Below are 27588 nucleotides of genomic sequence, written 5' to 3'. Positions count from 1 at the left end.
TTGCAACAGGCAAGCTCAATCAAGCACAGCTAAAGTATTTTAAATTATGACAAATAGTTTTTGAACCCAGGTCAGGTGGACACAGCCATAACCAGACTAGATACATTATATCCTGTCTCATTCGACACAAGAAGTGCTCATCTGAGTCTACCATTCCAAACAAACTAAACCAAAAGAACATCAGCAATATTAACAGAGAAAAGGCAAGTAAGGAATAAAAAATGATTTAAATGAATATATCATACGTGAGCAAATAAGTTACAAACCTTTTTTAAACAATGCTTTAAGATGAAAAACAGGTAATGTCAGGGAGAGAAAGAATTTACATATATATATTTTGTTTTTGCAGATCACTGCTTATCTGAAATCTGGGCATTGGGAACCAGCTTTATCCCCATATTGTTAATCCTCTTACTGTACTCTTTACATAGTGTCAAATGGCCAAGGGCTGTATAGTCATGATAATACTCATAATATGTTATAATAATAGCATAGATAATAATAGGATTTAATAGGCAATCCATTTTTAAATAAAAAAGTGAATAAACAAAATTGCGACTCCAATGTTGAGCAAAATCACCATGACGACCAGAATTGAGCTGGAGCCCTGTGGAGGAGGGAGGGAGAGAATAAAACATGTTAATTCAGACTACACACACACACACACACAGAGCTCTACCTGTACACACACACAAAAGCAAAGGCACAGCAAATGTGTACTTTATTTAATGTTGGTATTTAGGTTCATTTGAGAGATACTGCCTTTGCATGTACTGTAAATGAGTCTCTCAGTGTTATTGAGAGCCAGCATGTTAAAAAAGCAGACTATTAGGGACATCTAACTGATGGGTTTTTGTAACTCTGCCATGGAAAATGTATAGGACTGGAGCACTCATAAAAGGGAAAGAGCATTACAAATGACCTATGTAATTATCAAAGCAATTACTTAAGTTGAATCCATAGTATGACATCTAAAATACTTTAAACTGTAATTCACATGCTCATTGGTAGCCTCTAACAACAGCTATGTTTACTCTACACCATGCAACTGAATGATCATTCCCGAAGGATATGTATGTTGTGTATAATTGATGCATTTCATATGCCAGTGACCCTGTCTTTATGGTGATGCACTCTCCATGCCAGACATGTTGTGTAGATGGCTCAGTTCACTGATCCCATTTGTCTGTGTGATACGTTGACATTAGCTCCATGTGCCCTGTTGGCGTATCCTCGTGGATATCTATATGTTTAACTGTGCTGCTGGAATAGATTATAGGGGAGAGCTTTGTGCAAAAGTGTTCTACAATGCGATCACTTGCAGAATCTGTGTCTGCTTATGCGTGAATGTAGCTGTGTTTCATGTGAACCTGTCTTACACAAGTCAGCTGCATTACTCGCCTCTCTGCGGCTGCAACCCCCCCCCCCCCCCCCCCCTCCAGTCACCATTACACGTCCACTGATTGGCTACTGCTGAAGCAAGGCATAAGCTGTTTCCTAGCAACAGAGCGTGGGGCAGCCAATGCGGGGATGCTTTGTGGAAGGAGCTACTTTGCCAATCTGCTGTTACTAAGGTGCAGTGGGAGATAGCTAGCTGAGGCTGTGTGGTGCGGTGGAGGGGATGTGGGAGGTTAGAGTGTCCAACCATAGCGTCTGTGTTGTGTAGAGCACCTGCCTATCAGGAGACTACAACAGGTCCCCGGATGCTCCCACTTACTACTGTACATAGCTACTGTATGAGTTCATTCTGTTATTATGTCTGTACTTTGCACAGTAATGATACATTCATAGCTCTTCTATCATTGATTACAGTACAATTGTGTCTGAATGCTGTGTAAATGCAGTTAACATCTGCATGCAAGTGATTACTCACGCGTGTGTGATTTTCTGCATGTGTGCACATGACAAGCAAATTATATGACTAAGCGTGGCTATGAATGTGTGGGTGAGAGGAGGCGTCCTTACCGAGTTTGCTTTGAGCTGGGTTAGTTTCTTGTCATCGTCGTGTTCTAGTGCAATGGGTGAGGATTTTTGTGGGGGGGAGAGGGTGAGATCCCTGCGCAGAGGCCGAGCTTCCAACTTGTCCCCCTTGCTCAGACTGTCCAGCTTTTGCATTGAGTCTGGGGCCGGTCCCTCCCTTTCCCTGCCCTCCCGGGTCTTAGAAGGCCGCTGTCTCTGCAGCGTGTGAGAGCGGGCCTCGCCACTGTGACCATGGCGCTCCTCTCCCAACCCATAGGGATTCTGGGAGTTGGAGTCCATGGGCTGCAGCGGCCTCATCTCCATCTCGTAGTTGCTCAGCTTCTCCTCATCCTGCTCCAGCAGCCGCGTGTCACCGCTGTGCGTCCGCTGGGACCTCCACGATGTTGACGGGCAGTCCGACCATCGGTCCCTGGAGGCCTTGTGATTGGACGAGCCATGCTCTCGAGACTTGTGATTGGAGGAGGCGTGCTTATGGCCGTGGCCGTTGGTGCGGCCCCTGGCCTCGTCCTGGACAGATGGGGTGGTGGATCGACCGCTGCCCCTGCTGCCCCCCCTGCTGCCCTCTTTAGAAGAGCGTTTGTCCTCGCTCCAGCTGTTGGCCCTTAGGTACTCCCCCCCTCCACGGCCCTCCATCAGCACCTGGATCTCCTGGCCACCACTGCCCCCTCCCCCGCCCCCACCGCCACCACTCCCAGCGTCGTCCACAGCACTCTGCCGCAGGAAGCGTGCGTTCTTGGTGCGGTATGGCTTGGAGGTGGTGGGGCTGCAGGGGGGTGAGGAGGGGTGGCTGGCCTCAGGGCTAAGGTCAGGGGTCAGGTTGGGGGGTGTGGTGCCCTTTATGTAGAGTTCAGGACTGTCTGGCCCCGTGCCACCGGAGATCACCTCAATGTCGTTGTCACTGGAGTTCTGATGCTTTGGCCTTTGGACCTCTACTCCTGACCAACAGCAAAGAGACACAGGGAGAGAGACACAGGGAGAGAGACACAGAGAGAGAGAGAGACAGAGAGAGAGAGAGAGAGAGAGACACACAGAGAGAGAGAGACAGAGAGAGACACACAGAGAGAGACACAGAGAGAGAGAGAGAGAGAGAGACACACAGGGAGAGAGACAAAGAGTCAGGACAGCATGACACACAACTTTGGGATAGTCACATTTCAAAACATTGGCATAGTTCCATTTCAAAGTAAATGATTTAGAGTTATTTAGCTATTCTCTGTTTTGCATGCATGTAGTCCAACATCTGCTTTATGGGCGAGACCAACTTACCCCGTGAATGCCATGAACAACTGTACTGCTAATGTCAACCAGATGATGTCAGTATAATGTTAAGGAAATCAAAGGGACGTGCATCTGGAAGGAACCATTACCCCACACATTGACTTTAATTAAATGACCTAATTTCCTTTCCAGAGATGCGTGTAGTTGACGTCCCCATTCTATTATGCAATCATGCACACAGCACATAATACCTCTTTAAATTAGACAGACTATTCGTGACCTCCCTTGTTCTGTCTGTAGACTAGACTCTGCCTCTTTTCAAGTCAGCACAACCAAAGTGAGATCGGGAGCTCGTGAAGCATTCTACTCAGTTACTCTAATGACCTCTCTCTTTCTCTGCATTGCCTACCTTACCTTGTTGTCTCCTAGACATCTGCACCCAGACAGTCACAGCACTTACACAATCTTTATCTTCTGCAACACATCACAGTACACTCATAGAAGAAAATGACCCTTGAAGAACCTTTTGGGGTTCAAAACGATTGCCACTGTGGGAGAACCTTTTAAATTCAAAAAGGTTCCTTGAGGAACCCCTCTGAAAAGGTTCTTAGAGGAACCACTCTGAAAAGTTTCAAACATGAGCGCCACCTCTGGATGAGCATTTTCTTGTTTGCTTATGGCCATATACACCTCGTTGAGTGCCGTCTTAGTGCCAGCATCGGTTTGTGGTGGTAAATAGACAGCTATGAAAAATATAGATGAAAACTCTCAGGCGAGACTTCCTTAATATTAGATTTTGTGCACCTGCTGTTATTGACAAATAGACACGGACCGCCACCCCTTGTCTTACCAGAGGCAGCTGTTCTATCTTGCCGATGGACAGAAAACCCAGCCAGCTGTATGTTATCAATGTCGTCATTCAGCCACGACTCGGTGAAACATAAGATGATATTACAGTTTTTAATGTCCCGTTGGTAGGATAGTCTTGATCGGAGCTCATCCATTTTAATATCCAATGATTGCACGTTGGCTAATAAGACTGATGGTAGAGGCGGGTTACTCACTTGCAATCGGATCCTTACAAGGCACCCCGACCTACGTCCCCGATATCTCTGTATCTTCTTCATGCGAATGACAGGGATTTAGGCCTTCTCAGGTGTCTGAAGTAAAACCTTTGCGTCTGACTCGTTAAAGAAAAAATCTTTGTCCAGTATGAGGTGAGTAATCGCTGTCCTGATATCCAGAAGCTCTTTTCGGTCATAAGAGACGGTGGCAGAAACATTATGCACAAAATAAGTTTCAAATAACGCGAAAAAACACATAAAACAGCAGCCATCTCCTCCGCCGCCATCTTTAAGCATGTCTCTTGGCTCTCTGTCACCGGAAGAGCCCCTCAATCTTCGCTCCTGGCACTCCCCTGAGGTAGTGGCAATGAGGAAAGTGATGACGACACACTCCTCACTCACAGGCTGGGGCGTAGGTCACGAGGGGAAGCCAATAAATGGAGTGTGGAACCCACAACTCTGCATTGTTCACATAAATTACCTTGAATTGCTGACAGTGTTTCTATCTCTGACACAGTTTTGACCCTCCCTTCAGAATTTTCACGTCTTGATCAGAACGGCATTTGCTCCCGTCACTTACACAGACTATACGTCAGGATTATTCTGTGGCGCAGAGTACACCTACTGTCACCTTTTGCCACTCACCCTGTCTCCGACAGACGTGCGTGATTGGTTCTTCGAGCTTCTGAGATTCTGGTGAATCCCTCTTGTGAGATATCTCCCTCATAATATCAGTGAACCGGGGTTATGCAGTATAGTAACCTTACGTTTTATTCGCCCATAGCAGCTTGTTGAAATGAACAATTTTCCAAAGAGCGGTTAGGACAATCTGCTGCCATGGCTCTGAGGATAAACCCAGCCTTATAGGGAATCTGTGACTGTGATTCTTTATAATGTCATGACATTAAAAACAGCTATCAAGGTATCGTCAGTTACGTGGACAAAAAAAACATGCTCGGGACAGTATATGTCAGGAAGTGTGTGTGTATGTTTGTGTGTGTGTTTGTGTGTGTGTGTCAGTCAGCCTGCCTTGCGTGGGCTTGTTGGAAAGGTCATTGTTGACCTCCCTCCAGCTTCCTGTTGCTGCCTCCATCACTCATGGCCTGCACTGCACTGTGGGTAACCGGTCCCATTGGGCACGAGCACATACTCTATAGCAACCACACGCCTGACACTGACACCTGATTTACTTTGTCATTCTCTCCTATCTATCTCCATTAGTTACATGTTCCTCTCTATTAGTTACATGTTCCTCTCTATTAGTTACATGTTCCTCTCTCCATTAGTTACATGTTCCTCTCCATTAGTTACATGTTCCTCTCCATTAGTTACATGTTCCTCTCTCCATTAGTTACATGTTCCTCTCCATTAGTTACATGTTCCTCTCCATTAGTTACAAGTTCCTCTCCATTAGTTACATGTTCCTCTCTCCATTAGTTACATGTTGCTCTCTCCATTAGTTACATGTTCCTCTCTCCATTAGTTACATGTTCCTCTCTCCATTAGTTACATATTGCTCTCTCCATTAGTTACATGTTCCTCTCTCCATTAGTTACATGTTCCTCTCTCCATTAGTTACATGTTCCTCTCTCCATTAGTTACATGTACCTCTCTCCATTAGTTACATGTTCCTCTCTCCATTAGTTACATGTTCCTCTCTCCATTGTTACATGTTCCTCTCTCCATTAGTTACATGTTCCTCTCTCCATTAGTTACATGTTCCTCTCTCCATTAGTTACATGTTCCTCTCCATTAGTTACATGCTCCTCTCTATTAGTTACATGTTCCTCTCTCCATTAGTTACATGTTCCTCTCCATTAGTTACAAGGTCCTTTCCATTAGTTACATGTTCCTCTCTCCATTAGTTACATGTTCCTCTCTCCATTAGTTACATGTTCCTCTCTCCATTAGTTACATGTTCCTCTTTCCATTAGTTACATGTTCCTCTCTCCATTAGTTACATGTTCCTCTCTCCATTAGTTACATGTTCCTCTCTCCATTAGTTACATGTTCCTCTCTCCATTAGTTACATGTTCAGGAGACATACGTGACAATGAGGTGGTTGCCTCCCTTTGATACAGTATTTTCTCTCAGCATTTCGAGTTGATAACATAAAGTGACACACTGTAAGTGTCAAATAGACTAATAGCATTAGTGCATTGGCATTTGTGGTTATAAAAAGACGACTGTGTGTCTTCAAAACTGGTGCTTCTGGTGTATTGTATTGATGGTTGCCATGGGGATGGTGATCACGGCAGTGAGTGGTGGCACACTCACCGTTTTCGCGGTGCTGGAAGGAGGGGGAGAACCCTTTGGCGGTGACCCTGGCGAGGCGACACTCCTCCTGGGCCTTCTGGCTGGCTCCAATGGCCGCCTCTGCCTTCCCCTGTGCATGGGCCGTCCTGGGGGGGAGGGGGGTAATAATAATATTAATAAAAAATCGAAATAAATTCCAGACAGCAACTAAACGGGGCATGTTGATATGACTGACTGTGATTGTACTGTAAGTGTATTGGAAAGTACAGCTTTTTTGTTGTGCTTAAAATATAATAGATGGCCAATTTCCCTTTTCCTAAGAGCCACTCTGAGGTCAGGCCCTCTAAGTAGTAAGAGGCTGGCCAGCTGGGATAGCCTAATAAATAATGCACCTGCAGAAACAATGAGTCCACCCTGTATTCCAGCCATAATCACTGTCTCCTCTGTTTTCATCTGGCTGCTCTCTCATTGATCTCTGTCATATTCTTTACCTACCTTCAATCCCACGTTAGCCTCAGATTCCTCTCTGCAGTCTGGTGAGGTAGCCTACTGACTGTACAGTACATATGATGACAGACAGACAGCCCCAGGCTTTCATCTTTCTCTGTCATGCTACTGTGGTCTTATAAAAGAATAGAGGCCTGTTGATAATGTGCACTTAACAATCCCTTCAAATGGATAGTTCTGTTTAAGCTCGCATGACATAATGCCGACAAAGTCGTTTTGCTTTTACCACTCTTCCTAGTCTCTCTCTCTTTGTGTCTCTCTCTCTGTCTCTGTCTCTCTCTCTCCACACCCTCTATTCAGTCTCGTTCCTTTTCTATTTCCCTCTCTCCTCCTTGTTTGTGCAGGAACTGTCTTGGTGCAGTATTGCATGTCGATGGTTATTGATTTTTTTTTGCCTCTCTGTTTCTTTTTGCTTCTGGCTCTCTTCACCCTGGCAATAGAGCCATGCCGGACATATCAGAGAACTCGCAGCACTGTGTGTATCTGTGTCTGTGTATGTATGTGTGTGTGTGTGAGCGAGCGAGAGAGATATTGTATGAGTTATAGCGTGACTAATAGTCTGTACATTTTTCTGTTTATTAGGTTTAGTTAGCCATGTGTCGAAAGTGTTGGCTGGCTTGGTGTGTTTGGTAGGGACACATTAGTGGGTGTTGGAGAGGGGTGTGGTCAGGATGGGGGTGAGGAGGCAGCTGAGGTGAGATAGAGCTCCATTTCCTGCTCTACACTGGGAACTAGCCCTCTCCTGGACCGTTGTCCTAGCAACTGCAGGAACGAAATATTGAGAGAAAGGGAGAGAGCGAAAGAGAGAGAATGAGAGCGAAAGGGAAGGGAGGCAGCGCGAGGGAGGATAGGAATCTTCCATTCAGTGTTACTGTGCCCCAGAGCACTGCATGAGTTCATTTAGAGCAGGGGTGTCAAACTCATTCCACGGAGGGCCTAGTGTCTGCAGGTTTTTGGTTTTTCCTTTCAATAAAGCCCTAGACAACCAGGTGTGGGGAGTTCCTAACTAATTAGTGATGTTAATTCATCAATCAAGTACAAGGGAGGAGCGAAAACCCGCAGACACTCGGCCCCCCGTGGAATGAGTTTGACACCTGTGATTTAGAGTTTCATGATTCAGACATAATGCAGTGATCATCGCTCTCTCAATTCAATTTCAATGTCAGTGTAAGGGCTTTATTGGCATGGGAAACGTATGTTTAGAAATAGATAATAAACAAAAGTGAAATAAACAATACAAATTACTAGTAAACATTACACTTAGAAAAGTTCCAAAAGTATAAAGACATTTCAAATGTCATATTATGTCTATAGAAAGTGTTGTAATGATGTGAAAATAGTTAAAGTACGAAAGGGAAAATAAATAAACATAAATATAAATTGTATTTACAGTGGTATTTGTTCTTCACTGGTTGCCCTTTTCTTGTGGCAACAGGTCACACATCTTGCTGCTGTGATGTCACACTGTGGTATTTCACCCAACAGATATGGGAGTTTATCAAAATTGGATTTGTTTTCAAATTCTTTGTGGGTCTGTGTAATCAGAATGAAATATGTGTCTCTAATATGGTCATACATTTGGCAGGAGGTTTCCACCTAATTTTGTGGGCAGTGTGCACATAGCCTGTCTAGTCTTGAGAGCCAGGTCTGCCTTCGGTGGCCTTTCTCAATAGGAAGGCTATGCTCACTGCGTCTGTAAGATTTCCTTAATTTTGGGTCAGTCAAAGTGGTATGGTAACCTGCCACTGTGTACTCTCTGTTTAGGGCCAAATAGCATTCTAGTTTGCTCTGTTTTGTGGTAAATTCTTTCCAATTGTGTCAAGTAATTATCTTTTTGATTTGGTTGGGTCTAATTGGGTTGCTGTCCTGTGTTTGTGAACACAAACAGAATTCAAATAAAAATTCTGAAATTCGAATTCAGATTGCTTTATTGGCATGAAATACAATTTGTAGATATTGCCAAAGCAGTATAGTGGTACAGTATTTCAGTAAATACAATGCAATGAGGTTACAGTTAATTTCACTAGTAATAATAATAATAATAATAATAGTACATATAATCATGTATACAGGTACAACACTACTGCTGTTGTATTGTGTAATCGTCGTTCGATACATTTAATTAAAGAAAACTACGATTATAAAAAGAAAAAGAAAGAATGGCTAATAAATAACAAAATGTACACGGATGATGGTTACATTATGTATTACTTGTAAGTTATATACAATGTACATACTTTAGGGAATTAATGGTCATGGGATGTCCCTCAGGCTAGGGCAATCATATTCATACCTGGCAGTAATATTTGCAGTTACTCCTTCACCTAGAATAATTCCCAGCTTTATGTCATTAGTAAATGCACAAAAGCTGGGAATTGATAGAGATTCTCTCTCTCTCTCTCTCTCTCCCTCTCCCCCCCCCCCCCCTCTCTCTCTCTCTCTCTCTCTCTCTCTCTCTCTGTAGGGATGGCGTGTAAGGCAAATATGGATCTGATCTATATTTACTGTGGTACTGGGTTGAGGTGTACAGATTTTCTGTCTATTTACAGGTCATTCGGAAAGTATTCAGACCCCTTTACTTTTTCCACATTTTGTTACATTACAGCCTTATTCTAAAATTGATTCAATAGTTCTTTCCCCTCATCAATCTACACACAATATCACATAACAACAAAGCAAAAACAGGTTTTTAGACATGTTTGCACATTTATTTAAAAAAATATTTAAACAAAAATCACATTTACATAAGTATTCAGACCCTTTACTCAGTACTTTGTTGAAGCACCTTTGGCAGTGATTACAGCCTCGAGTCTTCTCGGGTATGACGCAACGACCTTTGCACACCTGTATTTGGGGAGTTTCTCCCAGTCTTCTCTACAGATCCTCTCAAGCTTTGTCAGGTTGGATGGGGAGCGTCACTGCACAGCTATTTTCAGGTCTCTCCAGAGATGTTCGATCAGGTTCAAATCCGGGCTCTGGCTGGGCCACTCAAGAACATTCAGAGACTTGTCCACGAAGCCACTCCTGCGTTGTCTTGGCGTGTGCTTAGGGTCATTGTCCTGTTTGAAGGTGAACCTTAGCCCCATTCTGAGGTCCTGAGCGCTCCGGAGCAGGTTTTCATCAAGGATCTCTCTTTACCAGTGGAGGCTCCTCAGAGGAGGAAGTGGAGGACCATCCTCCTCAGTGAAATTTCATATAAATAAAAATAGTGAAACACTAAAAAAGTTATACATTTTTTATAAAACTATACTAAATATATTCATATGTCACCAATAATGTCTATAGTAACTTCAACAGCACCCTTTGCCTTGATGACAGCTTTGCACACTCTTGGCATTCTCTCAACCAGCTTCATGAGGTAGTCACCTGGAATGCATTTCCATTAACAGGTGTGCCTTGTTAAAAGTTAATTTGTGGAATTTCTTTCCTTCTTAATGCGTTTGAGCCAATCAGTTGTGTTGTGACAAGGTAGGGGTGGTATACAGAAGATAGCCCTATTTGGTAAAATACCAAGTCCATATTATGGCAAGAACAGCTCAAATAAGCAAAGAGAAACGACATCACTACTTCAAAACATGAAGGTCAATACGGAACATTTCAAGAACTTTGAAAGATTCTTCAAGTGCAGTCGGAAAAACCATCAAGCGCTATGATGAAACTGGCTCTCATGAGGACCGTCACAGGAAAGGAAGACCCAGAGTTACCTCTGCTGCAGAGGATAAGTTCATTAGAGTTATCAGCCTCAGAAACTGAATCCCAAATACATGCTTCAGAGTTCAAGTAACAGACACAACTGTTCAGAGGAGACTGCGTGAATCAGGCCTTCATTGTCGAATTGCTGCATAGAAACCACTACGAAAGGACACCAATAAGAAGAAGAGACTTGCTTGGGCCAAGAAACATGAGCAATGAACATTAGACCGGTGGAAATCTGTCCTTTGGTCTGATGAGTCCAAATGTGAGATTTCTGGTTCAAACCCCTGTGCCTTTGTGAGACGCAGAGTAGTGTGTGGTTCCCACCGTGAAGCATGGAGGAGGTGTGATGGTGTGGGGGTGCTTTGCTGGTTACACTGTCAGTGATTTATTTAGAATTCATGGCACACTTAACCATCCCATCTGGTTTGCGCTTAGTGGGACTATCATTTGTTTTTCAACAAGACAATGAACCAACACACCTCCAGGCTGTGTAAGGGCTATTTGACCAAGAAGGAGAGTGATGGAGTGCTGCATCAGATGACCTGGCCTCCACAATCACCTGACCTCAACCCAATTGAGATGGTTTGAGATGAGTTGGACCGCAGAGTGAAGGAAAAGCAGCCAACAAATTCTCAGCATATGTGGGAACTGCTTCAAGAATGTTGGAAAAGCATTCCAGTTGAAGCTGGTTGAGAGAATGCTAAGAGTGTGAAAAGCTGTCACCAAGGCAAAGGGTGGCTACTTTGAAGAATCAAAAATATTGTCACGTCTACTCCCGCTCCTCCCCTCCAGCGTTCGACGTCACCGGTTTACAAACCACTGGCCCTGGCAACCATCATTACGCGTACCTGTGTCACATCATGAGACACACCTGGACTCCATCACTTCACTGATTACCTCCCCTATATCTGTCACTTCCTTAGTTCCATTCTACAGGACGTATTGACTATGTGTTTCATGTCTATACGCTACTCGTGGTTCTTGTATCGTTCTATGTTCCGTTTATTATTTAACTGCACTTGCTTTCCAACTCCCAGCGTATACGTTACAAATATAAAGTATATTTTGATTTGTTTAACACTTTTTTGGATACTACATGATTCCATATGTGTTATTTCATACTTTTGATGTCTTTACTATTATTCTACAATGTTAAAATAGTCTAAATAAAGCAAAACCCTTGAATGAATAGGTGTGTCCAAACTTTTGACTGGTACTCTACATGGTAATTATGACCACTTCCAGAGGACGACCTCCAACCAATCAAAGCTTATGCAGTATGAACTAACATGTTGTCCATCCAATCATAGGATTAGGATCAGAGAAGGAACCTAGTATGTTGTATTGGGGTTGTGCCACAGATCATTATGGGGGGGTTCTATGTGTTGAGAAGCTTGGTGAGTTGGGGAAATTATTGGATAGAGATTGAAAAGTGATAGTTGAGCATTTTTGGGATATTATTCAATTCATATTTGTTTCTTAAAATTACAGGAGACGGTGGAGGTAGATTATAAATAGTTTTCTTGGTTTTAGAACTTTATTTTTGTGTCCAGGAAGTGCAATGTATTTAAATTTGCCTTGCTAACTTCAGTAGCAAGTAGCAGTAGCTACCAGCTCGAGTGTGCAGTTTTCACCACCAACACTACTACAAATGTTGTTGACTTTTTGTTGAAGAACCCCTTTCATTCTCAGGGGTACACAGAAAAGGTGTGAATTAAAACCGAGGGTCGACCTCTGTGTAACCATGTGCGCTGAGAGTCGGGAAGCAAGTTCAGCGAGTGAGTGTTTTAATAAATAAACACATCTAAATACAAAACAAGAACCACAAACAACGCACAGACATGACACTGGAACAGAAACAGCAACAATGACGACTGGGGAAGAAACCAAAGGGAGTGACATATAAAGGGCAGGTAATCAGGGAGGTGATGGAGTCCAGGTGAGTGTCATTATGCGCGTAACGCTGGTGACAGGTGTGTGCCCTGATGAGCAGCCTGGTGACCTAGAGGCCAGAGAGGGACACGTGACTCTGCCTGAGATTAGTTTCATGAAGAGGGATGAAAAGGTGAGGGCATTTAATACCAATTGGTATCAGATGTATAGCTGGTTTCATCAAGCCGCCTGTATCGCTGGCCTTCCCTGCTTTCTGGAAAGTCTGAGCCTTGGGTGAAAGATTGGTACAGTGACCTGAAGAACATAGATCGTTCAGCTAATCGGCAAAACAAAAGCAGGGAGCATATAAATGCCCACATCAGATTCAAGCTTCTGGGAAGCAGCCGCATCGATCATGACGAAGGTCTGAGTATTCAAACTGCGCAACACAACGAGAAAGTAAGAAGAAACAGGGATGATGTTCTCAAGCAGCTTATCAACACCACTGCGTTTTTGGGAATGCAAGAATTGGCTTTTAGAGGAAATGACGAGAGGGAAAGTTCTGCTAACAAGGGCAACTACAAGGAGCTTGCAGTGGTAATCACAGATCACGATGCTTTACTTGCTGAACATAATGGAACTTTCTACTGTCTTTTCTGGGATGTCGAAATCAATTCAGAATGATTTAATGGCTTCCATCGCATCATCCATTAAAAGTTAGATTAAAGACAGAGGTTGACGCAGCGCATTTTTTTTCTGAATACATTCCGAATGCACTGTATATCCCACCAAGTCGCAGCAGTAAGAACACCACTTCTGATTTCACAGAGACACTAATTGTTCCATGACATCAGACACACAAAGGCCTTCCTGCCTACACTCTGTTAATACAACATCTTCGCACGCACGCACACACACACGTATGCATACACACACTCAAATAAGTTATTCCACCCCTCTATGACTCTGACACTAATTCGTGCACACTGTCTCTATACTTCTTGAACCCTCTTTCTCATGCAAACACAGACACGTTTTCTCACGCAAACTGCACTCACCTTGTAACACCTCCCCTCTAGCACACGTTCAGAGAGCTAACTTCCTCTCACACCTTTATCTATCTAACACATGTATTCACACTGAATATACACTAAGTGTACAAAACATTAAGAACACCTTCCCCATGCTGACTCCAATGCTTCCCACAGTTGTGTCAAGTTGGCTGGATGTCCTTCGGGTGGTGGACCATTCTTGATACACCCGGGAAACTGTTGAGCGTGAAAAACCCAGCAGCGTTGCGGTTCTTGACACAAACCGGTGCGCCTGGCTAGGGCAGTGGTGGCTCATGAGATTTTGTCATACAGTGATTGTCAAGCAATTAACTGCCGGTCTCACGGTAATTTACCATTAATTAACATAAACACATTTAGCATCTCCTGGCTTCCCTGCACAGCCTACAAGCCACTGATGCAGACCTTTGGAACATCTACATTTTAAAAAGTCTAATAAATCAATTTAATATAGCCTACACCTTCACAATAAATCCATTATTTATTTTAGACAGGTCTAAAGAAACATGATATGAAGAAAATGTAGTCTATTTCAGAAGAACAGAATAGCATAATCTGAGTTTAGGCCCTGATCTGACTATGTCATATGGCTGTGGGCTACACTAGTTAATTTAGCAGACAAGATTTGCTTAGAATTCCGTGGCATTATTTTATATTATTTTATAGTATGAAGAATAGAATTGAACATGGCTGAATAAAATAGAAAGGATTTTTTCTCCAAAAGATTTGAGGAAGTGCGCCCATGCGGCTATTCTGTGTTGAGCAGTTAACAAAGAAACAGGAATTCCTATGCTTAATTTAGTTATTTATGTAAGTTGTGATATAAATGTTGGGCTATATGTTTAGATTTTCAATACATTCTAAGTTCGCATGATGTGACTCAGATTTGAAAAAAGTCACATGAAAGGCATGAGCTCTGCTTTGTTTTTTGCGCAGGCTGTACACACTTCATCAGTCTCTTATTCACAATTTGACAAGAACTTGATAATGCCTTGAATTTCCCGGCTGCATGCCGAAGCACCTCTCACTCACATGGCTCTCTGTCACATGATCGGGTCTTTCTCACAGGCTACAAGTGAAGACCGACACATTGGGGATGCAACTGTGCGCGTCCTTATCCAATTCCAAGGTGCATATTGAAGATATTGGAAGAACTGTCCACATTTACTTTTCATCAGCCAACAAGATGGGCTCTCATGAAGTGTTTTATTAGATTTTGGATTACACTTGCATTGATGTCAGAGTGATTAGAAGGACAATAGCACAGGAGGTTGGTGGAACCTAAATTGGGGAGAACGGGCTCGTGGTAATGACTGGAGCAGAATAAGTGGAATGGTATCAAATACATCAAACACATGGTTTCCAGGTGTTTGATGCATTTGCGCCGTTCTGGACATTATTATGAGCCGTTTTCCCCCTTAACAGCCTCCACTGGACAATAGAATGTGGAGTAGTAGGCAGTTAGCAAGTTTGGTAGGCTACTAATGACCATCAGAAGCGTCAGAGCTTGGAAAAGCCTAATTACCGTGACTAAACGGTCACGTGGAATTTGACTGCCGTCATGACTTGTGACCACCGGTGTGGCGATAATAAGGTCACCGTAACAGCCTTACGCCTGGTACCTATTACCATGCCCCGTTCAAGGGCATTTAAATATTTTGTCTTGCCCATTCACCCTCTGAATGGCACACATATACAATCCAAGTCTCAATTGTGTCAAGGCTTAAAATACCTTCTTTAACCTGTCTCCTCCCCTTAATCTACACTGATTGAAGTGGATTTTCACATCAATAAGGGATCATAGCTTTCACCTGGATTCACTTGGTCATGGAAAGAGCAGGTGTTCATAATCTTTTTTACACTCAGTGGATTTGTCTTGAGAAAAGCTGCTAACCTTATGTTACTGTAAAAGGGGCCATGCTTACAATCTTTAATAACCTAGAATGGTCTGACTAAGGCATAGCGAAGACACGGCTTGGCGTGAGAGGCTCCATCCCAAATGGCACCCTATTCCCTATATAGTGCATTACGTTTCACCAGAGCCCTATGGTGAAATTGGTGCCATTTGGAACACAAAGAGTCTCACTAATCCTCAGGATGACACATGTAAGCTGCCTCTTTTTAATAAGTTGCATCAAGATGGACTTGAGCGGAGCCAGAGATGATTCATGCTTGTTTCCGGTATCAGTGCCTCATCAGCAGCACATGTGTGGAGGACAGGATTCTGTTTTAAACATGACCTACATGACACAGGGACTCTGATAAGCTTATTTAACACATCTCACGAACATCTGTTTCTGTCTACTGTTACTTTGGTCTCCCTTTGCCCCTGTTTGTGAGTGTTTGTTTGTGTGTGTGTGAGAGAGAGTTTGTTGTTGTCCAAAATATGTTGTCTATATTATTCTTTGACTATGCATTAGTGCCTCTTACAGTAACTTTTGTCTTGGTGTTCTACAAGGAAAATACCTTCCCTCATAATATCTGGGTTAGCCTGAGTACTGCATGCACCAGAGAACTGCTCTAGAGGCAATTCCAATGTTTAGCATAGGAATGGCTGAGGTCCCCTGTCCTCTCTTCTCACAGACAGACAGACATATGCTACCGACGTTCTCCTTACTTTATTTTAGCACAGCTGCAAAGTATTGTTCCTGTATACAAAATAAAAACACTTATCTGTCCTTCTCCCAGACAACTGCACAAAAAATGCTGGGCTGTATGGGTCTTATTTGGGGTTCCTACTGAACCTTCATACAGCTCTGACCTCATTATTTTACCCCAGTTCTTCTCCTCTCCTCTAACTCCATTCTACAACAGTGACACACTGAGTCAGCTGACATGGGTTGCCATCTCCTGCAGTAGCGAGGACCTACAGTGCATTTGTAAAGTATTCTGACCCGTTGACTTTTTCCACATTTTGTTACGTTACAGCCTTATTCTAAAATTGATTAAATAAATATTTTTCCTCCTCAATCTACACACATTAATCCATAAAGACAAAGCGAAAGGTTACAGTACCAGTCATACCTTTGGACACATCTACTCATTATTTTCTCTTTCTTTTTACTATTTTCTACATTGTAGAATAATAGTGAAGACATCAAATCTATGAAATAACACATATGGAATCATGTAGTAAGCAAAAAAGTGTTAAACAAATCTTCAAAGATTCTTCAAAGCAGCCATCCTTTGCCTTGACGACAGCTTTGCACACTCTTGGCATTCTCTCAACCAGCTTCACCTGGAATGCTTTTCTGACAGTCTTTAAGAAGTTCCCATATATGCTGAGCAATTGTTGGTTGCTTTTCTGCGGTCCAACTTATCCCAAACCATCTCAATTGGTTGAGGTCGGGTGATTGTGGAGGCCAGGTCATCTGTTGCAGCACTCCAGCACTCTCCTTCTTGGTCAAATAGCCCTTACACAGCCTGGAGGTGTGTTGGGTCATTGTCCTGTTGGGTCATTGTCCTGTTGAAAAACAAATGGTAGTCCCACTAAGCGCAAACCAGATGGGATGGCGTATCGCTGCAGAATGCTGTGGTAGCCATGCTGGTTAAGTGTGCCACACATGCAGAGATCATCCGTTCACATACTCTACGCCTAACAAAGACACCGTGGTTGGAACCAAAAATCTCACATTTGGACTCATCAGACCAAAGGACAGATTTCCACCGGTCTAATTTCCATTGCTCGTGTTTCTTGGCCCAAGCAAGTCTCTTCTTATTATTGGTGTCCTTTAGTAGTGGTTTCTTTGCAGCAATTCGACCATGAAGCCTGATTCACACAGTCTCCTCTGAACAGTTGATGTTGAGATGTGTCTGTTACTTGAACTCTGTGAAGCATTTATTTGTGCTGCAATTTCTGAGGCTGATAACTCTAATGAACTTATCCTCTGCAGCCGAGGTAACTCTGGGTCTACCTTTCCTGTGACGGTCCTCATGAGAGACAGTTTCATCATAGCGCTTGATGGTTTTTGTGACTGCACTTGAAAAAACTTTAAATGTTCTTGAAATTTTCCATTTTTACTGAACCTTCATGTCTTAAAATAATGATAGACTGTCGTTTCTCTTTGCTTATTTGAGCTGTTCTTTACCTTAATATGGATTTGGTATTTTACCATATAGGGCTATCTTCTGTATACCAACCCTACCATGTCAAAACACAACTGATTGGCTCAAACACATTAAGAAGGAAAGAAATTCCACAAATTAACTTTTAACAAGGCACACCTGTTAATTGAAATGCATTCCATGTGACTACCTCATGAAGCTGGTTGGGAGAATGCCATATGTCTTATTTCATAGTTTGATGTTTTAATTATTCTACTATGTAGAAAATTGTACAAATAAAGAAAAAAACATTGAATGAGGTGTGTCCAAACCGTTGACTGGAACTGTATAAAAAAATAAGAAACAGAAATACCTTATATACATAAGTATTCAGACCCTTTACTATGAGACTCGAAATTGAGCTCAGGTACATCCTGTTTCCATTGATCATCCTTGAGATGTTTCTACAACTTGGAGTCCACCTGTGGTAAATTCAATTGATTGGACATGATTTGGAAAGGCACACGCCTGTCTATATAAGGTTCCACAGTTGACAGTGCATGTCAGAGCAAAAACCAAGCCATAAGGTCGAAGGAATTGTCCGTAGAGCTCCAAGACAGGAATGTGTCGAGGCACAGATCTGGGGAAGGACACCAAAAAAATTATGCAGCATTGAAGTTCCCCAAGAACACAGTGGCCTCCATCATTCTTAAACGGAAGAAGTTTGGAACCACCAAGACTCTTCCTAGAGCTGGCCGCCCGGCCAAACTGAGCAATTGGGGGAGAAGGGCCTTGGTCAGGGAGGTGACCAAGAACACTATGGTCACTCTAGAGTTCCTCTGTGGAGATGGGAGAACCTTCCAGAAGGACAACCATCTCTGCAGCACTCCACCAATCAGGCCTGTATGGTAGAGTGGCCAGACGGAAGCCCCTCCTCGGTAAAAGACACATGACAGTCCGCTTGGAGTTTGCCAAAAGGCACCTAAAGGACTCTCAGACCATGAGAAATAAGAATCTCTGTTGTGATGAAACCAAGAATGAACTCTTTGGCCTGAATGCTAAGCGTCACGTCTGGAGGAAACCTGGCACCATCCCTACAGTGAAGCATGGTGGTGGCAGCATCATGCTGTGGGGATGCCATTTAAGAATAAGGCTGTAACGTAACAAAATGTGGAAAAAGTCAAGGGGTCTGAATACTTACCAAATGCACTGTAGATACGTACTTAGTGTGTGCCCTGTGCAGATACTTAGCTGTAGTCAGTGTTCCTTATGTAGATACTTAGCTGTAGTCAGTGTGCTTTACGTAGATACTTAGCTGTAGTCAGTGTGCCTTACGTAGATACTTAGCTGTAGTCAGTGTGCCTTACGTAGATACTTAGCTGTAGTCAGTGTGCTTTACGTAGATACTTAGCTGTAGTCAGTGTGCCTTACGTAGATACTTAGCTGTAGTCAGTGTGCTTTACGTAGATACTTAGCTGTAGTCAGTGTGCTTTACGTAGATACTTAGCTGTAGTCAGTGTGCTTTACGTAGATACTTAGCTGTAGTCAGTGTGCCTTACGTAGATACTTAGCTGTAGTCAGTGTGCTTTACGTAGATACTTAGCTGTAGTCAGTGTGCCTTACGTAGATACTTAGCTGTAGTCAGTGTGCCTTACGTAGATACTTAGCTGTAGTCAGTGTGCCTTACGTAGATACTTAGCTGTTGTCAGTGTGCTTTACGTAGATACTTAGCTGTAGGCAGTGTGCTTTACGTAGATACTTAGCTGTAGTCAGTGTGCCTTACGTAGATACTTAGCTGTAGTCAGTGTGCTTTACGTAGATACTTAGCTGTAGTCAGTGTGCTTTACGTAGATACTTAGCTGTAGTCAGTATGCCTTACGTAGATACTTAGCTGTAGTCAGTGTTCCTTACGTAGATACTTAGCTGTAGTCAGTGTTCCTTACGTAGATACTTAGCTGTAGTCAGTGTGCCTTACGTAGATACTTAGCTGTAGTCAGTGTGCCTTACGTAGATACTTAGCTGTAGTCAGTGTGCTTTACGTAGATACTTAGCTGTAGTCAGTGTGCTTTACGTAGATACTTAGCTGTAGTCAGTGTGCCTTACGTAGATACTTAGCTGTAGTCAGTGTGCCTTATGTAGATACTTAGCTGTAGTCAGTGTGCCTTATGTAGATACTTAGCTGTAGTCAGTGTGCTTTACGTAGATACTTAGCTGTAGTCAGTGTGCCTTACGTAGATACTTAGCTGTAGTCAGTGTGCCTTATGTAGATACTTAGCTGTAGTCAGTGTGCCTTATGTAGATACTTAGCTGTAGTCAGTGTGCCTTACGTAGATACTTAGCTGTAGTCAGTGTGCCTTATGTAGATACTTAGCTGTAGTCAGTGTGCCTTACGTAGATACTTAGCTGTAGTCAGTGTGCCTTACGTAGATACTTAGCTGTAGTCAGTGTGCCTTATGTAGATACTTAGCTGTAGTCAGTGTGCCTTACGTAGATACTTAGCTGTAGTCAGTGTGCTTTACGTAGATACTTAGCTGTAGTCAGTGTGCCTTACGTAGATACTTAGCTGTAGTCAGTGTGCCTTATGTAGATACTTAGCTGTAGTCAGTGTGCTTTACGTAGATACTTAGCTGTAGTCAGTGTGCCTTATGTAGATACTTAGCTGTAGTCAGTGTGCCTTATGTAGATACTTAGCTGTAGTCAGTGTGCCTTACGTAGATACTTAGCTGTAGTCAGTGTGCCTTATGTAGATACTTAGCTGTAGTCAGTGTGCCTTATGTAGATACTTAGCTGTAGTCAGTGTGCCTTACGTAGATACTTAGCTGTAGTCAGTGTGCCTTATGTAGATACTTAGCTGTAGTCAGTGTGCCTTACGTAGATACTTAGCTGTAGTCAGTGTGCCTTACGTAGATACTTAGCTGTAGTCAGTGTGCCTTATGTAGATACTTAGCTGTAGTCAGTGTGCCTTACATAGATACTTAGCTGTAGTCAGTGTGCCTTACGTAGATACTTAGCTGTAGTCAGTGTGCTTTACGTAGATACTTAGCTGTGGTGAATGTGGATTTGATGAGTTTGATGAGCTTAAATAGGATTTGAGTTTTAGAGAGGGACCAAATATAGCAAATGCATACACTTGCATGTACAGTGTCTTCGGAAAGTATTTATACCCCTTGACTTATTCCACATTTTATTGTATTACAGCCTAAATTCAAAATTTATTAAATACATTTTTTATCCGGACACACAACAAAATGTGAAAAAGTCAAGGGGTATGAATACTTTCTGAAGGCACTGTAAGTATGTGTACAAACACAGACACGAAAACACAAAAGTGGTAGAATTGCCCTTTAAGACTTTGGAGCTCTTGGAAGAGTGCGCTGGGTATGAATGTTGTAAGCATGGGTGTTTGAACATTTGTTGGCTGCAAATTGTGTGTGTGTGTGTGTGCGTGCGTGCGTGCGTGCGTGGGCCAGCCTCCAGTTCAGCCTTCCTGGTCTCTTTCCGGCTGTCCGCCAACACTGTTGGCATAATGCGGAAATTGCTCCCTCCCTCCCTCTTCTCTCTCTCTCTCGCTTGCTTTCTCTCTCTCTTCCTCTCATAATGCCTTTCTCCAACATCCCTCCAGGAGTAGACCAGGCCTCCATGGCCCAACACATCCCTCTAGGAGTAGGCCAGGCCTCCATGGCCCACATATCCCTCTAGGAGTAGGCCTCCATGGCCCAACACATCCCTCCAGGAGTAGGCAAGGCCTCCATGGCCAACACATCGCTCTAGGAGTAGGCCAGGCCTCCATGGCCCACACATCCCTCCAGGAGTAGGCCAGGCCTCCATGGCCCACACATCCCTCTAGGAGTAGGCCAGGCCTCCATGGCCCACACATCCCTCCAGGAGTAGGCCAGGCCTCCATGGCCCACACATCCCTCCAGGAGTAGGCCTCCATGGCCCAACACATTCCTCTAGGAGTAGGCCTCCATGGCCCACACATCCCTCCAGGAGTAGGCCTCCATGGCCCACACATCCCTCCAGGAGTAGGCCAGGCCTCCATGGCCCAACACATCCCTCCAGGAGTAGGCCAGGCCTCCATGGAGGGATGGCCCAACACATCCCTCTAGGAGTAGGCCTCCATGGCCCAACACATCCCTCTAGGAATAGGCCAGGCCTCCATGGCCCAACACATCCCTCCAGGAGTAGGCTAGGCCTCCATGGCCCACACATCCCTCTAGGAATAGGCCAGGCCTCCATGGCCCAACACATCCCTCCAGGAGTAGGCCAGGCCTCCATGGCCCACACATCCCTCTAGGAGTAGGCCTCCATGGCCCAACACATCCCTCTAGGAATAGGCCACCATGGCCCAACACATCCCTCTAGGAGTAGGCCTCCATGGCCCAACACATCCCTCTAAGAGTAGGCCAGGCCTCCATGGCCCACACATCCCTCTAGGAGTAGGCCTCCATGGCCCAACACATCCCTCTAGGAGTAGGCCTCCATGGCCCAACACATCCCTCCAGGAGTAGGCCAGGCCTCCATGGCCCAACACATCCCTCTAGGAATAGGCCAGGCCTCCATGGCCCACACATCCCTCTAGGAGTAGGCCTCCATGGCCCAACACATCCCTCCAGGAGTAGGCCAGGCCTCCATGGCCCAACACATCCCTCTAGGAATAGGCAAGGCCTCCATGGCCTACACATCCCTCTAGGAGTAGGCCTCCATGGCCCAACACATTTCTCCAGGAGTAGGCCAGGCCTCCATGGCCCAACACATCCCTCCAGGAATAGGCCAGGCCTCCATGGCCCAACACATCCCTCCAGGAGTAGGCCAGGCCTCCATGGCCCACACATCCCTCTAGGAGTAGGCCTCCATGGCCCAACACATCCCTCTAGGAATAGACCACCATGGCCCAACACATCCCTCTAGGAGTAGGCCTCCATGGCCCAACACATCCCTCTAGGAGTAGGCCAGGCCTCCATGGCCCACACATCCCTCTAGGAGTAGGCCTCCATGGCCCAACACATCCCTCTAGGAGTAGGCCTCCATGGCCCAACACATCCCTCCAGGAGTAGGCCAGGCCTCCATGGCCCAACACATCCCTCTAGGAATAGGCCAGGCCTCCATTGCCCACACATCCCTCTAGGAGTAGGCCTCCATGGCCCAACACATTTCTCCAGGAGTAGGCCAGGCCTACATGGCCCAACACATCCCTCCAGGAGTAGGCCTGGCCTCCATGGCCCAACACATCCCTCCAGGAGTAGGCCTGGCCCAACACAGGAGTAGAGAACTAAGTGAATAAACAGGCAGATGACACACAGATATTCTGTTATGAAAGCTTATGGCCTAGTTACACTTTCTATTTATCTCCCTCTGTCAACCACACACAAACACTGACAAACAGACAGGAAAGCACGCACCTACACACACACACACATATTATCTATCTATCTCTCTGCATTGTTAGGAAGGACCCGTATGTACGTTTTTCACTATTAGTCTACACCTGTTGTTTACGAAGCACGTGACAAATATAATTCGATTTGATTTGACATGCACACGCATATACAAACAGATGCACACATGGTTTGAAAGAGGGATGTACTGTTTATATAGCCATGACACCATTCAAATTTCCATATCCATGTGTGATTTCCAAGAGCAACCATCTATGTAGTCCAACCCTTGTTTATCACTAAATAAATACTCCCTGAAGATATTTACTTCAAAGAAACACAATGTGATATATAGCGCAATGTTACCATAGTCTTTTATTCTGAAAAAATATATAAACACAACATGCTACAATTCAAAGATTGTATTGAGTTACAGTTCATATAAGGCAATCAGTCAATTGAAATTAATTCATTAGGCCCTAATCAATGGATTTCACATGACTGGGAATACAGATATGCATCTGTTGGTCACAGATACCTTTAAAAAAAGGTAGGAGCGTGGATCAGAAAACCAGTCAGTATCTGGTGTGACCACCATTTGCCTCATGCAGTGCAACACATCTCCTTCACATAGAGTTGATCAGGTTGTTCATTGTGGCCTGTGGAATGTTGTCCCACTCCTCTTCAATGGCTTTGTGAAGTTGCTGAATATTGGCGGGAATTGGAACACGTTGTCGTACATGTCGATCCAGAGTATCACAAACACGCTCAATGGGTGACTGGTGAGTATGCAGAACTGGGACATTTTCAGCTTCTAAGAATTGCGTACAGATCTTTTGATGGAGGCGGATGAATGGCACGACAACGGGCCTCAGGATCTCGTCACGGTAACTCTGCATTCAAATTGCCATCGATAAAATGCAATTGTGTTCGTTGTCCGTAACTTATGCATGCCCATACCATGACCCCACCGCCACCATGGGGCACTCTGTTCACAATGTTGACATCAACAAACATACTGCCAAATTCTCTAAAACAACGTTGGAGGCGGCTTATGGTTGAGAAATTAACATTTAATTCTCTGGCAACAGGTCTGGTGAACATTCCTGCAGTCATCTTGCCTTTTGCATGCTCCATCAAAACAAGGTGCACCTGTGTAATGATCATGCTGTTTATTCAGCTTCTGGATATGCCACAGCTGTCAGGTGGATGGATTATCTTGGCAAAGGAGAAATGCTCACTAACAGGGATGTAAACAAATTTGTGCACAAAATTTGGAACATTTGTGGGATCTTTTATTTAAGCTCATGCAACATGGGAGCAACACTTTACATTTTATATTTTTGTTCTGTGTATTTCGTCAGTCCAATCAGAAAGTGAAAGCCAGTCTTCATCCATTAGGGGATACATCCACAAACTAAGCCCTAGTAAATGCTATTTGGAGATACTATAAGCTCTCCATCCAGCTTAACCCAAAGCTGACCCTCTACCAGCCTCCTGAGAATGCTGTGTGTATGCTGTGTGTATGTGAGAATGATGTTAATTGACTACAGCTCAGTGTTCAACCCGCACCATAGTCCTCTCCAAACTTGTCACCAATCTCAGGATCCTGGGACTGAACACCTCCCACTGCAACTGGGTCCTGGACTTCTTGATGGGCTGCCCACAGATGGTGAGGGTAGGCAACAACACATCCGACACGCTGACCCTCAACACGGGGTCCCCCAGGGGTGTGTACTTAGTCCTGTCCTGTACTCCCTGTTCACCCACGACCGTGTGGCCATGCACGGCTCCAACTCCATCATCACGTTTGACACAACGGTAGTAGGCCTGATGTGGTGCCAGGAATACATCTCCACCTCAACGTCAGCAAGACCAAGGAACTGATCGTGGAAAACAAAGGGGGGGGTGCACACCCCTATCCACATTGACGGGATGAGGGCGTCCTCATCTCTGATAACTTAACATGGACAGCACCTCTTGCCCTCAGGAGGCTGAAGAGATTTGGCATGGACCCTTAAACCCTTAAAAACTTCTACAGAAGCACCATTGAGAGCATCTTGACTGGCTACATCACTGCCTGGTATGACAACTGCAACGCCCTCATACGCAAGGCCCTACAGAGGGGGGTGCAGACGGCTCAGCACATCACTGGTGGCGAGCTCCCAGCCATTCAGGACATACACAACAAGCGGTGTCTGAGGAAGGCCAGAAAAATTGCCAAAGACTCCAGCCACCCCTGCCATAGACTGTTCTCTCTGCTTCCGTCTGGCAGGCGGTACCAGAGTATCAGGTCTCGGACCAACAGGCTCTGAGACAGCTTCTAACCCCAAGCAATGGGATTTTTAAACAGATAGACGATAGCTACCCACTCACACACACCTACACTGACACTGTTGCGACTCACATACTCACACTAACACCCACACACATACACTCACACACACACACACACACACACACACACACACACACACACACACACACACACACACACACACACACACACACACACACACACACACACACACACACACACACACACACACACACACACACACACACACTCAGCACCACGCACACACCCACCCACCCACTGCTTATCCTCCTGCCATATTGTTCACTATAATTATTATTTCTCCAGCTACTAGTCACTTTCTCCTAATCCCTGCCTACATGTACATACAGGTAACTGCTCAATTTAAGAAAACTATGTAAAGTGTTTTAGGGTGTTGGGCCACCACGAGCCAGAACAGTGTGTCTGAAACTCTATGGGAGGGGTGCGAAACCATTCTTCCACGAGAAATTCCATCATTTTGTGTTTTGTTGATGGCGGGGTAAAGCTCTGTTTCAGGCGCCATTTTAGAATCTCCCATAAGTCTTCAATTCGGTTGAGATCTCGTGACAGAGACGGCCATGGCATATGGTTTAATAAATAATTGTCATCCTCATCAAACCATTCAGTGACCACTCGAGCCCTGTAATTGGTGGCATTGTCATGGTAGCAGAATAGTGACCAAAATAATGGCCTTCCCAGCATTTTTATACATGATCCTAAGCATGATGCTTAATTAACTCAGGAACCACACCTGTGTGGAAGCATCAATTTCAATAAACTTTTTATCCCTAATTTACTCAAGTATTTTCATTATTTTGGCAGTTACTTGTATCTACCTCAGCTACTCGAGTATCCCTGCACATTGTAAATGTGGTTCTTCCTCTCTTATTTCCTATTTCTTTTTGTGTTGCTATACTATCTTGATATTGAGTACTGTACTGTTGGGAAGAGCTTGCAAGTTAAGCATTTCACTGTACTTGTGCATGTGACAAATAAAACTTGAAATTTAAACACAGACTGCTGTAGTAAGGCCTACACGTGGACCTGCTGCTAATAAGGCCTATTAGTAAGGCCTACACATGGACCTGCTCCTAATAAAGCCTACTAGTGGGGCCTCATTTACACCTTCCACTTAAGTCCGCCCCTTTCCACACAGTTGTCCACATCCTCATCAGGGCAACTCCCTTGAAAAGTGTTCTGTTGACGCAGAGATTTAGGGACTGGACGTACGAATTGGATAATTTAATTTGAGTTGACCTAGAGGACAGCGTGGAAGTGGAAGGTGTAAATTAGGCTTAAGGCCTATACATGGACCTGCTGCTGGGTCTTACCTGGACATGGCGATCTCAGCCTTCTGATTGGCGATGTCCGCAGCCTTTTCGGCCGCGTCCACAGCCCGGTCCACCTTCTCTCTGATCTTACTGGCTCGGAGGGGGATTAGGTTCTTCCTTTTGCCGCTCACCAGGACGTTCTGCTTGTACTTGCCCTCCTCCTTGGTCCCGTCAGGGAAGGTGGTGCAGCCGTACCCGTGCCGCTTGTTTCCCACCCACTCGCCCTCATAGTGCAGGCCGTCCGAGCGCCGGCTCACCCCACAGCCCGTGCGCTTGTCGTTCTTCCACTCGCCGCAGTAGGTCTCTGTTGCCGTGGCGTCCACGTCGTCCTCGGCGACGGCCAGCTCGGCTTCGCCCTCTCCCAGGCTGATGGTGGAGTTGATGTCAGAGTTGACCGAGCTGACCGTGCTCATGCCCGCCTCACTGCGGAACGAGCTCTGCTTGGAGCGCTGGCTGGCCAGGGAGCTCTTGGACTCTGACTTCCTCAGTTTGAGTCCGCTGAGGATGGAGCGACCTCGGAACAGACCCTTTTTCTTGCCCTTCAGCAGCTCTGCCTCGCTGTGTGCAGTGAGCACGAAGCCCCCCCGCGACACTGCCGGACTGCCGGTGGAGCCTGTCCCGCCCACACTCCCCACGCCGGCCCGGTCCGCGAGCAGAGCCGTCCCGTTACTGTGCTCCGAGCGCAAGGAGTTTATGGAGGTACGCAGCGGAGAGCGGATGACGGCTGCCATGCCGTATGGCACACTCTGCCGCATGCCGTATCCATGCCGCATCCCCCCCACCCACTGGCCTTGGTACGTACCTGCAGAAAGACACAGAGACAAATGTTACAAT

General features: G+C 44.9%; 1 protein-coding gene across 1 annotated transcript in view; it reads right to left on the bottom strand.

Annotated features, from left to right (window-relative positions):
• Nucleotides 1–526: 526 nt before the first annotated feature.
• The window catches only part of jph3 (junctophilin 3), a 49523-nt gene continuing 22461 nt past the window's right edge, over nt 527–27588 (bottom strand). Inside the window, exons 2-5 of the mRNA XM_039018197.1 lie at nt 26755–27556; nt 6540–6664; nt 1966–2915; nt 527–607 (exon numbers count right to left, since the gene is read on the bottom strand). Of these exons, the coding sequence (XP_038874125.1) occupies nt 527–607; nt 1966–2915; nt 6540–6664; nt 26755–27556 (1958 nt within the window). The remainder of the gene's footprint in view (nt 608–1965; nt 2916–6539; nt 6665–26754; nt 27557–27588) is intronic.

The sequence above is a fragment of the Salvelinus namaycush genome, chromosome 21 (genome assembly GCF_016432855.1).
Source record: "Salvelinus namaycush isolate Seneca chromosome 21, SaNama_1.0, whole genome shotgun sequence".
In the NCBI taxonomy this organism is placed as follows: domain Eukaryota; kingdom Metazoa; phylum Chordata; class Actinopteri; order Salmoniformes; family Salmonidae; genus Salvelinus; species Salvelinus namaycush.
This window is presented reverse-complemented; position numbering and strand designations above follow the sequence as displayed.